Source organism: Hemitrygon akajei, chromosome 4 (assembly GCF_048418815.1).
Source record: "Hemitrygon akajei chromosome 4, sHemAka1.3, whole genome shotgun sequence".
NCBI lineage: Eukaryota > Metazoa > Chordata > Chondrichthyes > Myliobatiformes > Dasyatidae > Hemitrygon > Hemitrygon akajei.
The window spans coordinates 167,227,099-167,243,622 of record NC_133127.1 but is presented as its reverse complement, the minus strand read 5'-3'; the positions used below and the strand labels follow the sequence as shown (position 1 = coordinate 167,243,622).

The 16,524-nt window shown below is 39.0% G+C and overlaps 1 protein-coding gene across 4 annotated transcripts in view; it reads left to right on the top strand.

Moving 5' to 3' along the window:
* Positions 1-16,524, top strand: part of dclk1a (doublecortin-like kinase 1a) — a 281,096-nt gene that overhangs the window by 78,221 nt on the left and 186,351 nt on the right. Inside the window, exon 1 of one of the 4 annotated variants that reach the window (XM_073043894.1) lies at positions 4,286-4,409. The exons of the other annotated variants lie outside the window; for them this stretch is intronic. Coding sequence (XP_072899995.1) covers positions 4,365-4,409 — 45 coding nt within the window. The 5' untranslated portion in view covers positions 4,286-4,364. Of the gene's footprint in view, positions 1-4,285; positions 4,410-16,524 lie in introns of those variants that run through there. 4 annotated transcript variants of the gene reach the window in all.

Sequence of the window (16,524 nt, the reverse complement as noted above, 5' to 3'; positions counted from 1 at the left end):
CTACATCTGTTCTTATTGTTATGTTATGCAACTCCTAAATGATGTGGTGGTGTGATAACTAATGCCATTTATGTACTTTGTACATATAACCATAATGAATTATTTATACAACAAAGAATGCTTAATCAAATAGTGTATTTGTCATATTACTAAAATATTTTTGATATATTAAATATACAACACTCCTCCCTGCTTAGCTATAAACTCCAACTCAATAGAGAATGCATCTCAATTTATATGCATATACTATATACACAGTATACTATATATTACAACTACTATATAGACATCCGCAGCATAGCAAATTTCAAATTGTCCCAATCAAGCCTAAAGACTTAATCGCTGTGGAGGATTTCTTACTCTTGTGGGATAATGTCTTTCCTGACAAGGGAGGTCACTCTGCTTGGCAGGTGAGATTTATGACTGTGAAACAATCTTGGGTTCTGGGGCTTCCTCCGTAGTGGCTGTGGGATCTGACTTCGAGGTTGTAGGAGGTTGCTCTGACAGCTCTGGACACCTTTCTTCTCCCCTTCCTGGCCTTTCTCTCTGGATCTACTTTGATTCTTGATTCTCTCTCAGTCATGGCTTCTGCCATTCTCGATCCTTTCTTGGTCATGCTCCTTTTTCTTTGTTCTTTCACGCTCCTTCTCTCTTTCATGGCTTTCTCTTCCACACTCATTCTTTCTCTCTATCTTTTCCTTCCATTTAGTTCACTGGAGTATTCTCTTATTAATCCATCTATTGCTCCCTTTACATTCTGATCTGTCCTCTTGGATTCTTCATCCACAACATCATTTGGTGAATCCTCTGTTGTCATATCTTAATTGACTCCTTTCCTTTAGGAGTCAATTTCATCCAGCTGTACTTTGGTCTTTGCATCTACTTTTACAAGCAGCTTTTTGTCCCCTACATGAAGCTCATGTAATAACCTTCATGTGCACAGAGTAGATTCTGGTTCTTCATACCCACGAAAGCCCAATGTTTGCAACCTTCTGGAAACTCCTTGAGCTCTCTTCCAGTTTAAAACCAAACCACAGTTTGTAAGTAACTGGCTGAATAACATATCAGAAGCTTTCTCAGATATGTTGCTTCGATCCCAGTGCTGATGGTTTCTTACAGCATGAACATTCTGCAGTTGCCTATAAGAATGAAGGCAATATATTACACAACTGGACATCGATGACTACAAAATTCATTGAGTTGGTAATGAAAGTGAATTAAGTTTATCAAAGGCATAATGTAAGCGTAACTGCTGTGTCTCTGAATCTGTCAGCAGACTCCCATCAGTTATACATTGTTCTGTTAGAGTATCTTAACAAGTATAATTCACAACCCAAGATTATATGCAATGCATAAAGCAGCCATACCACTAAGTTATTGCCTTATAACATACGCAAGGCAAAATGATCATTGTTGTAAACTTACTATAACATTTGAAGTAAGATTAGATACTTTGGAATGTTCTGCCTGCACCTGTGTGGTCTATGAGAAACATTTACTTTGATCGGACTGATCTGACCATGGCAGAACAAACACCAGAGCAATAGAAATCTTTACTAATGGGATCAGGCAAATGGTTAGAAGCAAATTGCTGAGTGCAGTCTACTGGTTCTTTCTCTTGGGTGCTGAAGAGGTACAATGTAAAAAAAAAACCCTCTGCTTTCTTTATGATACAGTTCCCTGGCTCCTCAGCTGCTGAAAAGGCCGGTGAAGAAGCAGTTTCCTTCACGAACTTTTGCTTAAGATCTAGTGAACCCTTTGCATCTAACTAGGTTTGGTTCTGCAGAGTAAAAAAAAAGAAAAAGCACTGTGGCATCCCTCTAACCTGGTTAGATGGGATAGGAACCAGTGAAAAGAAGCTGGGACTCTGGGAAGTATTTCTCACAGAAACTTTTAACTTTCTGACTTTCCCATTTCTGGTAGGTAGTAGGTTTAATAACTCAGTTTGAACTACTTACAAAAAGTTTACAATATTGGGCTGGAATTTGGTGTGCCAATTGTAGCTATCACTAAGTTTCCCCCCTTACCCCTTCATCCCGAAAATTTTGCATGCCAGCTTGTGGAATCACAAACTTGGAATAAGGGGAAGGCAATTTGGGAACTTGGTGACTATTGATCCAAGTGTTAATCCCCTAAACTAATAAAACTGCTGCATATTAGTAGGTTAATTGGCCCTGGTATGTAGGTGAGTTGATTGAGAATGTGGAGAGAATAAAATGGGATTAATACAGAATTAGTATAAGTATATGGGGTGGCATGGTAGTGTAGTGGTTAGCACAATGCTTTACAGTACTAGTGACCCAGGTTCAATTCCCACCTGCTGCCTGTAGGGAGTTTATACGTTCTCCCTGTAACCGTATGGGTTTCATCTGGGTGCTCTGGTTTCCTTCTACAGTCCAAAGATATATCAGTTGGTAGGTTAATTGATCATTGTGAACCTAATCCCATGCTTAGGCTAGGATTAAATTGGGAGATTACTGGGTAGCACAGCTCAAGGGGCTGGAAGGACCTGTTCTGTGCTGTATCTCAATAAAATAAAACAAAAATGTGGTTGAAATGTGGACTCCAGAGGGGAAAGGACTTGCTTGTATGCAGCATCTCTTATGACTCTAATATTAGAGAAAGAAACCAGTGTGAATGAGAAGAAAATAAGGTAGATAACTGTCAAATAAGGTCGAGAAAGTGAAAAAAGAGAGGTAGGAGAATTAAAATGGAGCAGTGAATAATTTGGTTCAAGTGTAGGAATAAACTTTGAAAAAAGTGCATACTTTTCAGAAAGCTACAAATGTACATGCTTAACTCGAGCACATTAGGAAAAATTGGATAATTAGTATGCAGTTTGCTGTGGTGGCTAAAGTCACCAAAACCCCATTGTACTCCAGTTCTCCCTGTCAGTAGTTCATGGTGCCAAAATCTGTAAGCAATCTCTTCTGATTCTGAAGCAATCACTAGTATTCAATATTCTTTTTTATCTAGGAGGGAAATGCATGCCTATTAGTGATTCTGATAACAAATATCTGTCTAATGAATGAATTGCATTTGATTCGGATGACATTAGTGATGCAATCTTGAAAGGCGAGGGTGAGTGTCAGCAGTAAATAAATAAATGGATATGAAGGAACGCATGGAAAAGGGAGAATGGGTGCACCTGCAAGTTCAATCGGTGAGGAGTGATTAGATGAACCAGGCTTGATAAGGCAAAGTTCTTTAGGGTGAAGTGTTGTGTGAAGCATGATGTAAGTGATTGTGCAAATATGTGTGTGATCTAAACATGTCAAGAAATACCAGAAAAAGCTCCTTGTGTTCAATTTTGCACAGTTATCCTCTTCCTAACCTCCCAAGCCACATTAAAGTGCACTTTTTTGGCAGCAGCAATTTTTTTGCTTGAAGTTCTTGGGAGGAATATCTCTCTGCTTTCTCACAGAGTACTGAGTGAATTGACTTTGAGCATCTGTACTCCATTAACACACCTTGACTTTTGTTTCCAAGTTAGCATTACTGCAATATCCATTGTCTTTTTTAAATGCCTGCATGAGTTGTAATTATGGAACGTGGATATTCATGATGCCCGCTGATATACAATCATAACTAGACCTGGATAAAAATCCATCACTAAAATGTCATTGCAATGGTTAAGTGATTTTGGAAACATACCCAATTCCTTCCTCTCCACACTGCCCAGCACCTAGTTCCCTCGTTTACCCCCTTCACTCAGTCTCTACCTTCCCTTAGTATCTCTGAATTGATACTGGGAACAAAGAGAAAGAGCTCTGGGTTAAAAGAGAAATTTGGGAAAGAATTCAGTAAAAAATGTTTATTGCCGGTAGAAAACTCCAGAGTCTTGGTTGTTCAATTCCTGAGCCTTCAGTTTTGAATGCAATGCATAATGGAAATCTTTTCGTTAAACTGGATCATTGAACACAGGTCTAAATTTCCGAAGCTTCTTTAATTTGTTGCTGAGGTCTGATCTTGGCATGCAGTGCTTTGTGCAAGGCTAGTGGCTGAAGGCCGCTCGTAATCCACCAGTCTATGGTGATTTGCTGCTCCTTGGGTAACTCTGCTTTGCCACTACTTTTTCTCCCTCTCTCACTGATAATAGTGATAGTTTCCCAGCAAATTCTTTGCCATTACTTTACTGCCACCTGCAGTCACATCATGTTTGCAGTATTCCATGTAATTGTATTGACATATTAGGCCAGATTATGCTTCCTAAAGATTGCTGCCGTTCTATTCCTGTGGCAGCTCTTGCAGTTCCTGATCCTTGGAATTGATTGACCAGTAGAAGTTAAATGTAATGACACTGAGCCTCTAGCTAGTTTCTGGCTTCCATATTTCAACATGCAGATCAGGGAGATGGAGATCAGATGACTTGTGTGGAGGACATTACTGGCTGTTATGTGTGGTTAGAGGTAAGTTCTGATATGTTACTGTTTCTTAATTTAGTAATAAATATTCAAAGGTATTTTATTCATGCACTTGTGCCTGGACTAATGATACGTTACCTAGTAGACATCTTTAGGAAGCTGTACTTCGTTTTTCTCCTCTGGTGAAAGATTAATTATTTTTGGGCTATTCCTATTCCTTTTATGTAGTGATAAAGTGAAAGTTTCAAACCATTATGTTCTGCTTTTATTTTCAACCTCAAATGTTTGCACAACCATGCAGGAAGGTATATGAAATTATGTAACAGTGTGCTTGAGTTATAAACTGCATTACTTAACATATTTACTGGATTATAATTGTACAAATAAGGTGGAACTGTAGATTACCAAAACCTGTCCAGATTCTGTTGCAGCAAAGTGTTTGATTCATTAGATTTGATTTTGCAGTCTTCGACTCAAAGCATCTTTGTCCAGTGGTGGTTTTCACTTGATGTAAACATACCTTGATGAATCTAGCTTTGAGTGAGTGGTGGGTGTGTGTGTATAAAAGAGATAACACAATGTTACTCTCGAGCAGGTGTTCCCAACCTGGGGTCCATGGACTCCTCAGTTAATGGTAAGGCTCATTGACATAAACAAGGTTGGGAACCTCTCGGGAGGCACAAGAAACTGCAGTTGCTCGAGTATGAAGCAACAAACAGAATCCTGAAGGAACTCAAAGTATCAGGTAGTATTTATGAAGGGGTGTGGACAGTCATTGTTTCAGAAAGAGAACCTTCATCTAACTTCCCTTTAAATTTCCCTGCATAGATGCTGCTTGGCCTGCTGAGTTTAAGGGTTCATAAAAAGTATTAGCCACCTGCGCTTGGAGTATGGTGAGCAGTTTTGAGTCCCTATTTATTGTTATGTTTATTAGTTAGTGTTGCGTTTGTTATGTTATGATTGCACTGCTCCTGGGAAACGCTGTCTCATTCTGCCCTGCAGAGCTGATGTACGGTTAGAATGACAATAAGGTTTTTGAATCTTGAATCTTGAATCTTATCTAAGAGCAGATGTGCTGGTATTGGAGAGGGTGAGGAAGAGGTTTATGAGAATGATCCCAGGAATGAAAGGGTTGACACACGAGGAGTTGATGGCTTAGATTCTGCACTCATTGGAGTTTAGGAGAGTGATGGGGGGATCTCATTAAAGCTATCAAATATTGGAAGGCCAAGATAGAGTTGATGTGGAGAAGATGTTTCCTATAGTGAGGGAGTCTAGGGCCATCCAGAGGGCACAGCTTCAGAATAGAAGGACGTCCCTTTAGAACTGAGATGAGGAAGAATTTGCTAGCCAGAGGGTGATATATATGTGGAATTTAATGCCACAAATGGCTGTAGAGGCTAAAACATTGGGTATAGTTAAAGCAAACGTTGATAGTAAGGACATCAAAGGTTACGGAGGGAAGGGAGGAAAATGGGGTTGAGAGAGATGATCAATCAGACATGAATAGTAGAGAAAACTCAATGGGCCAAATACTTTGATTCTGTTCCTATGTCTTATGGTCCTGTGGAGTTCCTTCTGCATCCCGTTTGTGCTAAGCGATGCTCCATAATCTTTTCCATAATGTGTGATTTCAGCTCAAAGAATGGGGTATTGTTGCTTGTTAATGTTAAGAACTTGAATGAACTTGGAGACTTTCAGCTCCTAAAATTAAACGTTTGGTGTACAGACACAGCCTAGACTAAGCGAGTAAGTGATTGTAGACATTTTTGGTATGTTCTCATGTGCTTTAATATATACTTACTTAATTTTTAACAAAACATCTTTTTTTGATAAAGTTATGAGTGATAGATCTGAAGTTCGTGGGAGAATCTTATTTACCTATGATTTTGTCTTAATAATATGCATTTCTATTTTTAGTTCTTGGATGTTACCAATAACATACAACAAACTAATTCAATAAATAAATTATGGACATACAATATAAGATTTTTATTGAATTATATTTTGAAATTATAATACTTTTAAAATTAAACATTGTGACAAATAGTTAGTCTTAATTAATCTCATTTTCTGATTCCCTTGCCAGCCTCTCTCTAGCTAGGACATACATTTTTTAGATTGTGTTAATATTTCAAAGTCCTGGCTGTTTCCTCACTATCAATACATAATTCATCAACCTACTTGGAAAGCTAATGGATTTGAGAAGTAACTGAATCACTGAAAGTTGGGCAGATGCCAGGATCTGCAATCTGTGCAGTGATATTACTTTATTTAAATATGGCCCTTTTTGTGCAGGGTGACCGAACATGTAGCCTCATCCATTTTCACTGGATGTGAAAACATGAAGGATATTAAGGACAAGAAAGTTCATACCTGTAGCATTTGGATAACATTAATCTGCAATAATGTAAAAATAGCTTTTTAATCTGTATGATCTTTATCATGCTAATGGACAATTGTGCGCTGAATTGAAATGTTCTCTTTCATTGACAGGTCAAAGTCACGGTCAAGTTTATTGTCATATACACAAGTACATGAATGCGCAGGTGCAGTGTATAACTTACTTGCAGCAGCACTGAATTGGAATAGGCCTATTGTTATTGGCACTTATAGTGAGGTACAGTGAAAAGCTTGCCCTGCATGCTGCTCATACAGATCAATTTGTAGAGTTAGTACAAGGCAAGACAGTAACAGAATAATACAGTTACAGAAAAATTGCAGTGCAGACAGATGACAAGGTGCAAGATTATGATGACGTAGATCGTGAAGTGAAGAGTTTGTCTTATTCTACTAGGGAACCATTTAGTAGTTTTATAACATCAGGAAAGAAGCTGTCCTTGAGCCGTTGTATCATCTGACCAATAGGAGAAGAGAGAAGAAGAGGGGAGGAGTCTATGGTCCAGGTGCAAGTCAATGGGACTTGGCAGAATAATAGTTTGGCATGGACTAGATGGGCTGAAGACCCTGTTTCTTTGCTGAAGTGCTCTATGACAGGTGGACGGGGTCTCAGATTATGCTGGCCTCTTTACTGAGGCGGCAGCAAGTATCCTGGAGGGAGGCTGGTCTCTGTGATGTGCTGAACACCATCCACAACTCTCTGTAGTTCCCTTTGGTCTCAGGCAGAACAGTTGCCATATCAAGCATCAGATAGGATGTTTTTTACGGTACGTCGTCCCAGGCACACTGCACCTTATAAGAGCATTCAGAAGGAAAAAACAAATTAAAGTAAGTTGTACACAAGTTTTACAAGAAAGAATACAAGTACATTAAAAAAAAACCAGCAAATTCTATTTTGGTGCAAAATGATTGAAGTGTTTCTAAACTTGTAGTGACCTGGGTTGTGCTGGAAATAAATGTTTGAAGGGAAATAGCTGTTCTCGAACCTGATGAATGGCCTTGATGGAAGGGAACTTCGATGATAGATGTAGCCTTCTTGAGGCAGTACCTGCTATAATTGCTCTGGATGGTGGAGAGAGATGGGCCTGTGATGTACTGGGCTGAGTCCACTACTCTCTGTAGCTTCTTCTGTTCTGTGTATTGAATTGCATTTGTCATGAGCTTAAATTCAAAGAAATTGATTTTGTCAATTAGAATTCTGTGATGTCCTACAATCAATAAATTTCAGTATGTTCACACATTTAGTATCAAGCTGAAGAGAATAAAGATGACAACAAGAGATGGGAACAAAATCCAGGTGCGGCATAGAACTTGGGCACGTTACCCAAAACAAAAACATGTGACAATGTGCTGGAGGCCCATGGCTATCGACAAAGTGAAAAGTTCCACTGGGTAAAACTTTACAGCCAAATGGATAGCTGTCTTTTCTTCCATCAGATGCTGATAAATCTATAACCCATTTCCAATTGAGGGTTGACAATATTTTAATTATTTTTAACAGCACAGCTATTTTAATTTTAGATTTTAATTCCGCTATCTATTCTGGCCTTGAATGTAAGTGACAAGAAGTATCATATTTCAATTTAGAGTTATTTTTCATGTTGAAAATTGAGTTGAGGACAGAAGAGTTGATGAAATTTTATGCATGGATTCTTTAATTCCCAGCATTGCGATGGAAAGTGATAATGTACACAGTATGCATCATCCAATTACTTAGAGAGGAATTGTTGCATCTTGTTAACACCTCACCAATCAGACATCAGAATGACAATTATTAACTAGTATGTATCTGAAGAATCTTTCATTTTATTCATTCAGAGGATCTGGGTGTAAGTGCCAAGGCCAATACAGTGTATTTATTGTTTAATTTTAATTGCCCTTGATAAGGTGCTGCCTTGCAGTGTTGCAGTATGTGGCAGAGCCTTGCATTTCTCAATTTAAATATTGCATTTTACAGATTTGCTTTACTGGGGACTGGATGTGAGGTTTGGGAGGCATGGTGCTTGGTGCTGACTATTGAGTTGTAATTCTTGTTTTGCTTTTAAAAAATTAGCCATAGTATAAGAAAGATTCATTTTGATTTGAACTAGTTCTTTGGATCTATGAAAAGAACTGTTTGAAGGACTGGATGATGTATTTTTCTCATATTCTGATAATGTCCTAACCCAATATTAGTTCAATGCTAAAGCACACAAATAAATATATTTTTCCATTCAAGCCACTGATTGAAATGTATCTGATGCTATGATATGTGTTGATCATGTGGTATTAGATAGTAATTCAAAACTTTGACAGATGATATTGGTGCCAATGGTTCCAGTAGTGCTTGGTAGAGATGAGGAGTCACTCGTAGTGCAGAATGACATGTCTTTTCACAATAACTACTGATACAATCATGTGGGAGAAGACCTGATCTTCACAATTAATGTGAAATTGGAATCAGCCTATGGCATGTACACTCCAGAACCAAGATCACCTGCACCTCAACATTCAAAGCAGAGTATGGAGAATGACCATCTTCCCAACCTCTGAAGTCAGGCTAACTGCCCTATAATTTCCTTTCTTCTACCTCCTACCCTTCTTGAGAGTCTATGGGAATTAAGTCAGAGAAAGACACTGCTATTGTCAGGTAATTGCTTTCCAGACAATCAATTCTGCTCCTTTCCGTCAGTCTAAGTTGCAAATTTGGGAGCCTGCATGATTTCAAGTTACACCTGTCTTTTATGGGACAAGTGTGACAGCCCCCCCCCCCCTTCTTTCTGTCCTGCTACAGACCCTTCCCCAAGTTTTTTATCCAGTAAATTGACAACTGTATTGATGCTGCTTCCTGCACATTTATAGAACTCAAATTCTTATAACTTTTGTTGGAGTTTCTGTCCTGTTCTCACTTTTCGATGGTTCTTCCCTTTTTCTGCCTTTTAAAAATCTCCATTTCAAAGAGCAGCCAGCCTACGGAGCGAGGTAGATCATCTGATTGAGTGGTGCTGCAAAAAAAGCCTCGCCCTTGGAGTCAGTAAAACCAGAGCTGAAGAGGAAGGTGATCAAATATGTATTTCTACATGGGGAGGTCAGCAGTGGAAAGAGTCCGCAGCTTTCAGTTCTTGGGCGTTAACATAACTTCCTGGGCCCAGAACGTAGATGTAACTACAAGGAAAACATGCTGGCATCTTTATTTTCTTCAGAGATTAAGGAGTTTTGCAATCTCGCAGACAAACTTGTCCAGATATTACTGCTGAAAATATCCTGACAGGTTACCTCACGGTCCAGCCCAGCAATTCAAATGCATAGGAATGTAAGAGGCTGCTGAGAACAGTGCACCCTGCCCAATACTTTATGATCACATCCCATCCTATCATTGATAGTATCTGCACTACCTCAAGAAGGCAACATCTATAATCAAAGATCCCCACCACCCGAGCCACACCATCTTTTTTCAGCTACCAAGGGAAAGGGGGTACTGAAGCTTAAAGTCCCCCCACCACCACGTTCAATAGCAGCTACTTCCCTTCAATCTTTCTTTTCTTGCATCAACAAGCAAAACCCTGGTCACTACAGTTTAGCAACACGTTGAATACTTTGCACTAAAATTAACATTTTTGTTCTAATTGATTTTTATTGTAGAACTGATGTATAATTTGTGTTTCTTTGTGATAGCTGCTTATTTGATGTTATGTGCCAGCGATGCCATTGTAAATAAGCTTTACTTTGCACCAGTGCATGGATGTACCGTACTTGTGTATATGAAAATAAACTTGACTTTGATCTTGACTTTGACCTGTATTAGTTACAATCTGAAAGACTTCCATAATTATCTTGAACACACTTCCTTTCAACCTGCTTCCTATTAGAACTTGATTCTATTTGTCTATTTTTTTAGCAAAATTGCAAGCACTGAGGTGAACTTGAGTTGAACAATAAAACACAGCATGCATAATTTAGCTTGTAATTCCAGTTTACTCCCTTGTGAATGAACTCTGTTTTTGCAAAGAGGGCAGTGATCATATCCATCTTGCTTTATATCCCCATAGGTAATTAATGCATTAAAAGAAGTGGTTATTTTTTTATAGAGTGATAATGTAAAGAGAATGAGTTCTGCTCCAATTTTAGAGCTGAAGTTTCCTGTGTTGAAATATGGTTCAAAGTTTCAATTTACCTTGCTGTACAGCAGCTCTGCTTGTAAATTTTGATACTTTCCAGTCATGAATTTGTTGTTCATTTGTAGAAATTTCTGTCGTTTTGTTTGTAGGTTGTACAAAGCCTTTGATGTAAGCTTTGTTTATCGTGAGACCAGATTTATATCTGGCCCCTTATCTAGTTAATTTGAACCCCACTCTATTTCCAGAAACACATTTCGACTGGAGAGCATCGTTGGGTTTATTCCATTTGTTGTTGAGTGGGAGATCCTTTTAGTAGCTAGTTTAAAAAAAACTATCTTTGAATGCTTAACTAAAAAGTAAGATGAGAATTAATGCAGGCTGACCTTACTCCTGCTAATGTTGGGCATTTCAAAATTGATTGACAAAATGGATACTTCATAGCTATCATTGATTACCAAAGCAATTATTCATTTTAAGCAAATTCCCAAATTTAACTTTCAACAAATTCATTGCTCTCACTGTGCCATTCCCTCTTGAATCCCATCTCTTTTGTGCTACCAAATCTTGGCTCTCCTCAAATGTTTCATAATCTGCCAAATATGTGATTTGATGAACTTCTGTTTAAAAATGAGTGCATTTCCCACTTCTTTCCCGCCTTTTGTCATGATGGATTGCATTTAGTGAAGTAATATCTCAAAAGGCTCTCTCCCCTCTGCAGTTTCAGTCCTGACGCACAGTCTTGTTCCAAAATGTACACTATTCCTTTGTCTTAACAGATGTTGCTTGACCCACTGGGTTCCCCCAGCAGTTCTTCTTTCGCTCCAGATTCCAACATCTACAGTCCCTTGTCTATAGTCTCTGAATAGGTTTGACACATTTGAAGCAGAGTTTTGTGCTAGGTCTTCTTTAGTTTTAGAAATAAAAGGAAACATTTTTTTTAACAATTGTTATAATTATAGCTCTAAGAAAATCTAATCCATTTTATTTTTGTTAACATCTTTCATATGCAAACCTTATATGTTTTAATGAAATCAAGGTGAATTGCTTTGAAATTTCCCAGCAGTGTGCAACTCAGTGTAAAGCTGTGTTGTTCTCTCCAGCATAACCTTGTACTAAAGCACAGACTTTACAGGGCAAAGAGAATTTGCCCTAGTGTGATGCTCTTTGGATTTCCACAGTAAAGGAGAACATAAAATTTTATTAATGGATCAGCTACTCTGGTTGCTGACACTATAAATACATTTTGGATTTTGGTAAAGCACTCCCACTGTTCTGTATTGTTATCTTTCTATAATCGCTTACTGATTTTAATGCTTATGGTTGAAATGAATAATTTATCCCAAACGTACTTCATTACATTGTTAGAGAGCGGACCCAGGGAGCTGAATGGTTATTCAGATTCATTAACATATAGTGCAGGTCTGTTTTTCCTCATCGCAATCTTTATTGAAAAACATATCATGAATGTGAAGTAATATTGCTAAGGTTAGAACTTTTTTTTTCAGCAGCTAGTATGTGGATAAAATTATAATGAGGAACACTCTCTCTACCAAATGTTAACAGCACCACCTTGTGTACAAAGAGTAAAACAGCAGGATAATAACCACAGAATCCACAAGAATATAGAAAATATTAGATGGCTTACCACTCCGCAGAGATTTTTGACTCTTTGAGCGCTTGAGAGTGATGGCTGTCATCAAAACTGAAATTATAAAATGCTGTTCTTCACCAGGACTTTTAAATTGTGGGGGAAGATGAGGGTAATAATAAGATTACTTGTTTCTGCAGCCATAGACAGAGGTGTTGGGTTGATTTGTAGAATCACAATCATAATTAGATTATTATTACTGACACATGTCATGAAATTTGTTGTTCAGCTGCAATACAGTGAAATACATAATATATATTATAAATTATAATAAATACATAAAACTTTTAAGTGTTACAAAAAGAGAGCATAAAATTGTGAGGTAGGTTCATGGGTTCATTGTCCATTTGGAAATCAGATGGTGCATGGGAATAACCTGTTCCTAAGACATTGAAGTGTGTCTTCAGGCTCCTGTACCTCCTCCCTGATTGTGGACTTCAGAAGGGTAAGATGAGGGAACACAAACCAATCTGTGTAAAGGGTTCGGAAGTGGAGAGAGTGAGCAATTACAAGTTCCTGCGTGTCAATATCTCTGAGGACCTAACCTAGATGCAACATTTTGATGCAGCTATAAAGAAGCCAAGACAGCAGCTTTATTTCGTTAGGAGTTTGATGAGATTTGGTTTGTCAACTTAATGTAACTCAGTGTTTTTTTCTCTCCATATTTATTTATAATGTATTTCTTTGAACTGCTGCTATAAAGTTAAGAAATTTCATGACATATGCCGGAGAAATTAAACCTGACTCTGATTCTTATTCTAAAATGGATGTCCCTATATTCTGAGGCTATATTCTGGTTCTAGACTCCCCCACTTTAGGAAACATTCTCTCTACATCCACTTTATCTTGGCTTTTCAATATTCAATAGGTTTCGATGAGATCCACCACCACCCCCCCCCCCCCCCCCATTCTTCTAATATCCGGTGACTATAGGCCCAGAGCCATCAAAAGTTCCCCACATATTAACCCTTTCATTCCCGGAATCATTCTCATGAACCTCCTCTGGAGCTTCTCCAATGCCATCACACCTCTCGCATTTCTGGCATTCTGCTAGTGTCTTCCACAGTGAACACTGATGCAAAGTACAAGTTAATTTCATCTGTCGTTTCTTGTCCCCCATTTGCTACCTCTCCAGCATCATTTTCCAGTGGTCCGATACCCACTCTCAGCTCTCTTACCTTAATCAAATGCTTCTGAATGTTCACTCAGACAAGCAGGGAATGAATTCCTGAAGTACTTTTCTGTACTTATCACTTTATCTGATAAAATATGTTTGTATTCTTTTTATATTATTGGTTAGCTTACCTTCCTGTGATTGTGTGGCTAAAGGGAAACTAGATGGGATAGCCCCCAGGCCCCAAGTTATTGAAACAGGCAAGAGAAGAGAGTGCTGGGGCCTTGACCAATATGTGTGTGTAGGCCTCTGTTAGTCTCGATAGATCCATCGATAGACCATGGATTTTGTGCCTTGGAAAGTTTCCAGGGTGCAAGCCTGGGCAAGGTTTTTTTTAATGGAAGTTGCAAGTCTCCCCTCTCCACACCACCGATGTTGTCCAAGGGAAGGGCATTAGGACCCATACAGCTTCGCACCGGTGTTGTCGCAGAGCTATGCGTGGTTAAGTGCCTTGCTCAAGGACACACACGCAGCCTCAGCCAAGGATCGAACTAGCGACCTTCAGATCACTAGATGAACGCCTTAACCACTTGGCCACACACCAACACACCAATATGTAGCCCAGGTTAATTAAACCCAGAATTGTAATGTTAGGAAGTTCTACCTGCAGAAGGATGAAAACAAGGTTTACTTATTTAAAAAAAAGACTTTGGGGATAAAAAACCCTATGCAAGGGAGGGGCAGGCTAGATACAGGACGGACAAGGAGAGAAATGCAGCATTGATTAGAAGTTGAAGACATGAACTGTTAAGAGTGGAATTAGTATTGAGTAACCTTACCCTACTAACTTGAAACCCTCAGGGTGAAACCCCTGGAGGAGAGACAATGGCGATAAAAGATTCATTTAAGCTACAGCTATAACGAGACAATATTGGCAGAGACCAGTGTCCAAAATCCCTACCGTGTAGTTGGGAATTAGTTCTGCAAAATCATACCAAGGCATTTGGTCAAGTTCTGTACAAGTTTTTGAATTGTCTTTCTGTGAATGATAAACTATTTCATCTAACGAACCAGATGGTGAGCCACCCAGATGAAGAACCAGCGCGGGGACAAAATGTATAATGATGCAGAAGATTTAATACGGTTGGATGTATAAGTTTACTTTCATTCGAAGAATCCAAATTTGTCACACATGATGGGACTGGTGCTTCACGGGTGTTACAAATACCTTCATTTCCTCTGTAGCCACAGGCAAGATCCTGGAAAGCAGGCAAGTAGCTAATATTGTTCCATTTTTCAAGAAGGGAACCAGGGATAATCCTGGAAACTACACGGTGAGTCTCACTTCAGTGGTAGGGAAGTTACTGGAGAGGATTCTTAGGGATAGATTTTATGAGCATTTGGAAAATCAAGGCTTAATTAGAGAGAGAGAGAGCGACAATTAGGCTTTATGTGGGGCAAGTATTGTCTTACCAACTTGATCGAGTTTTTTAGCGAGGTGCTGAGGGTGATTGATGAAGGTAGGGCTGTTGATGTTGTCTACATGAATTATAGTAAGGCATTTGACAAGGGTGAGTTGGCTGTTTGGTGCATAAAGACTCCTCGGGGTTCCGGATGGGTACAAGTGTCGATTTTAACTGGTATTTCAATGACATCTTCATCAGGGATGATGGCTGTTTAGATTCAGAACTGGCTTGCCCATAGACACAAAGGGTAGTGTTGAAGGGACTTATTCCAGCTGGAGGTCTGCGATTAGTGGGTTTCTACAGGGATCTGTACTGGGACTTCTGATATTTATAATATATATAAAACCTGAATGAAAATGTACTTGGGTGGATTAGTATGTTTGCAGATAATATGAAGATTGATGGTGTTGTGGATAGCATAAATGACTGACAACAGGATATAGATCAGTTGCAGATATAGGCAGAGAAATAGCAGGTGGAGTTTAACCCAGCCAAATGTGAAATGATGCACCTTGGGAGGTCAAATGCTAAGGGACAGTACATTATTAAGAGCAAAATCCTAAACAATGTTGGAGAACAGAGGGAGCTTGGAATCCAAGTTCACTGCTCCCTGAAAGTGGCTGCACAGGTTGATAGGGTGGTTAAGAAGGCATGTGGCATGCTTGCCTTTTTATTGAGGTATTGCGTTCAAAAGTCAGGAAGTTATATTGCAGCTTTATAAAACTCCATTTAGGTTGCATATGCAGTATTACATAAAGCTCTGGTCACACCATTATGGGAAGGATGTTGAGGCTCTGGAGAGGGTGCAGAAGTGGTTTACCAAGATGCTGCCTGGATTAGAGAACATGTGCTATAATGAGATGTTGGCGCCAAACTTGGGCTGCTTCCTCTGGAGGAGTGGAGGCTGAGAGAATATCTGATAGAGGTTTGTAAGATTATGAGAGGCATAGATAGAGTAAACAGACAAAATCTGTTTTTCCATGGGTTGCAATGTCTACTACTGTACCAGAAGACACACATTTATGGTGAGAGGGGATAATTTCAAAGGAGATGTGAGGGGCAAGTTTTTTGCCCAAAGAGTGGTAGACGCCTGGAATGTGTTGCTAGTGTGGTGGTAGAGGCAAAAACAACAGAGACTTTTAAGAGACATTTAGATAGGCAGATGAATGTGAGGAAAATGAAGGATATGGACATTGTGTAGGCAGAAGAGATTAGTTTAGTTATCCACTTGATTACTAATTGCATTGGTTCAGCACAACATTGTAGGCCGAAAGCCTGTTCCTGTGCTGAACTGGTCTATGTTCTTTGTTCGATGGATAGCACACGTAAAGATGATAAGGTTGGGGAAGGCTTGTTAGTTGTAGCTGATCGGAGAAGCTGTGGATCCTTTTATAAGTAGAACGATATGAATGAGGAAGAGGAGGGAAGGGAATAT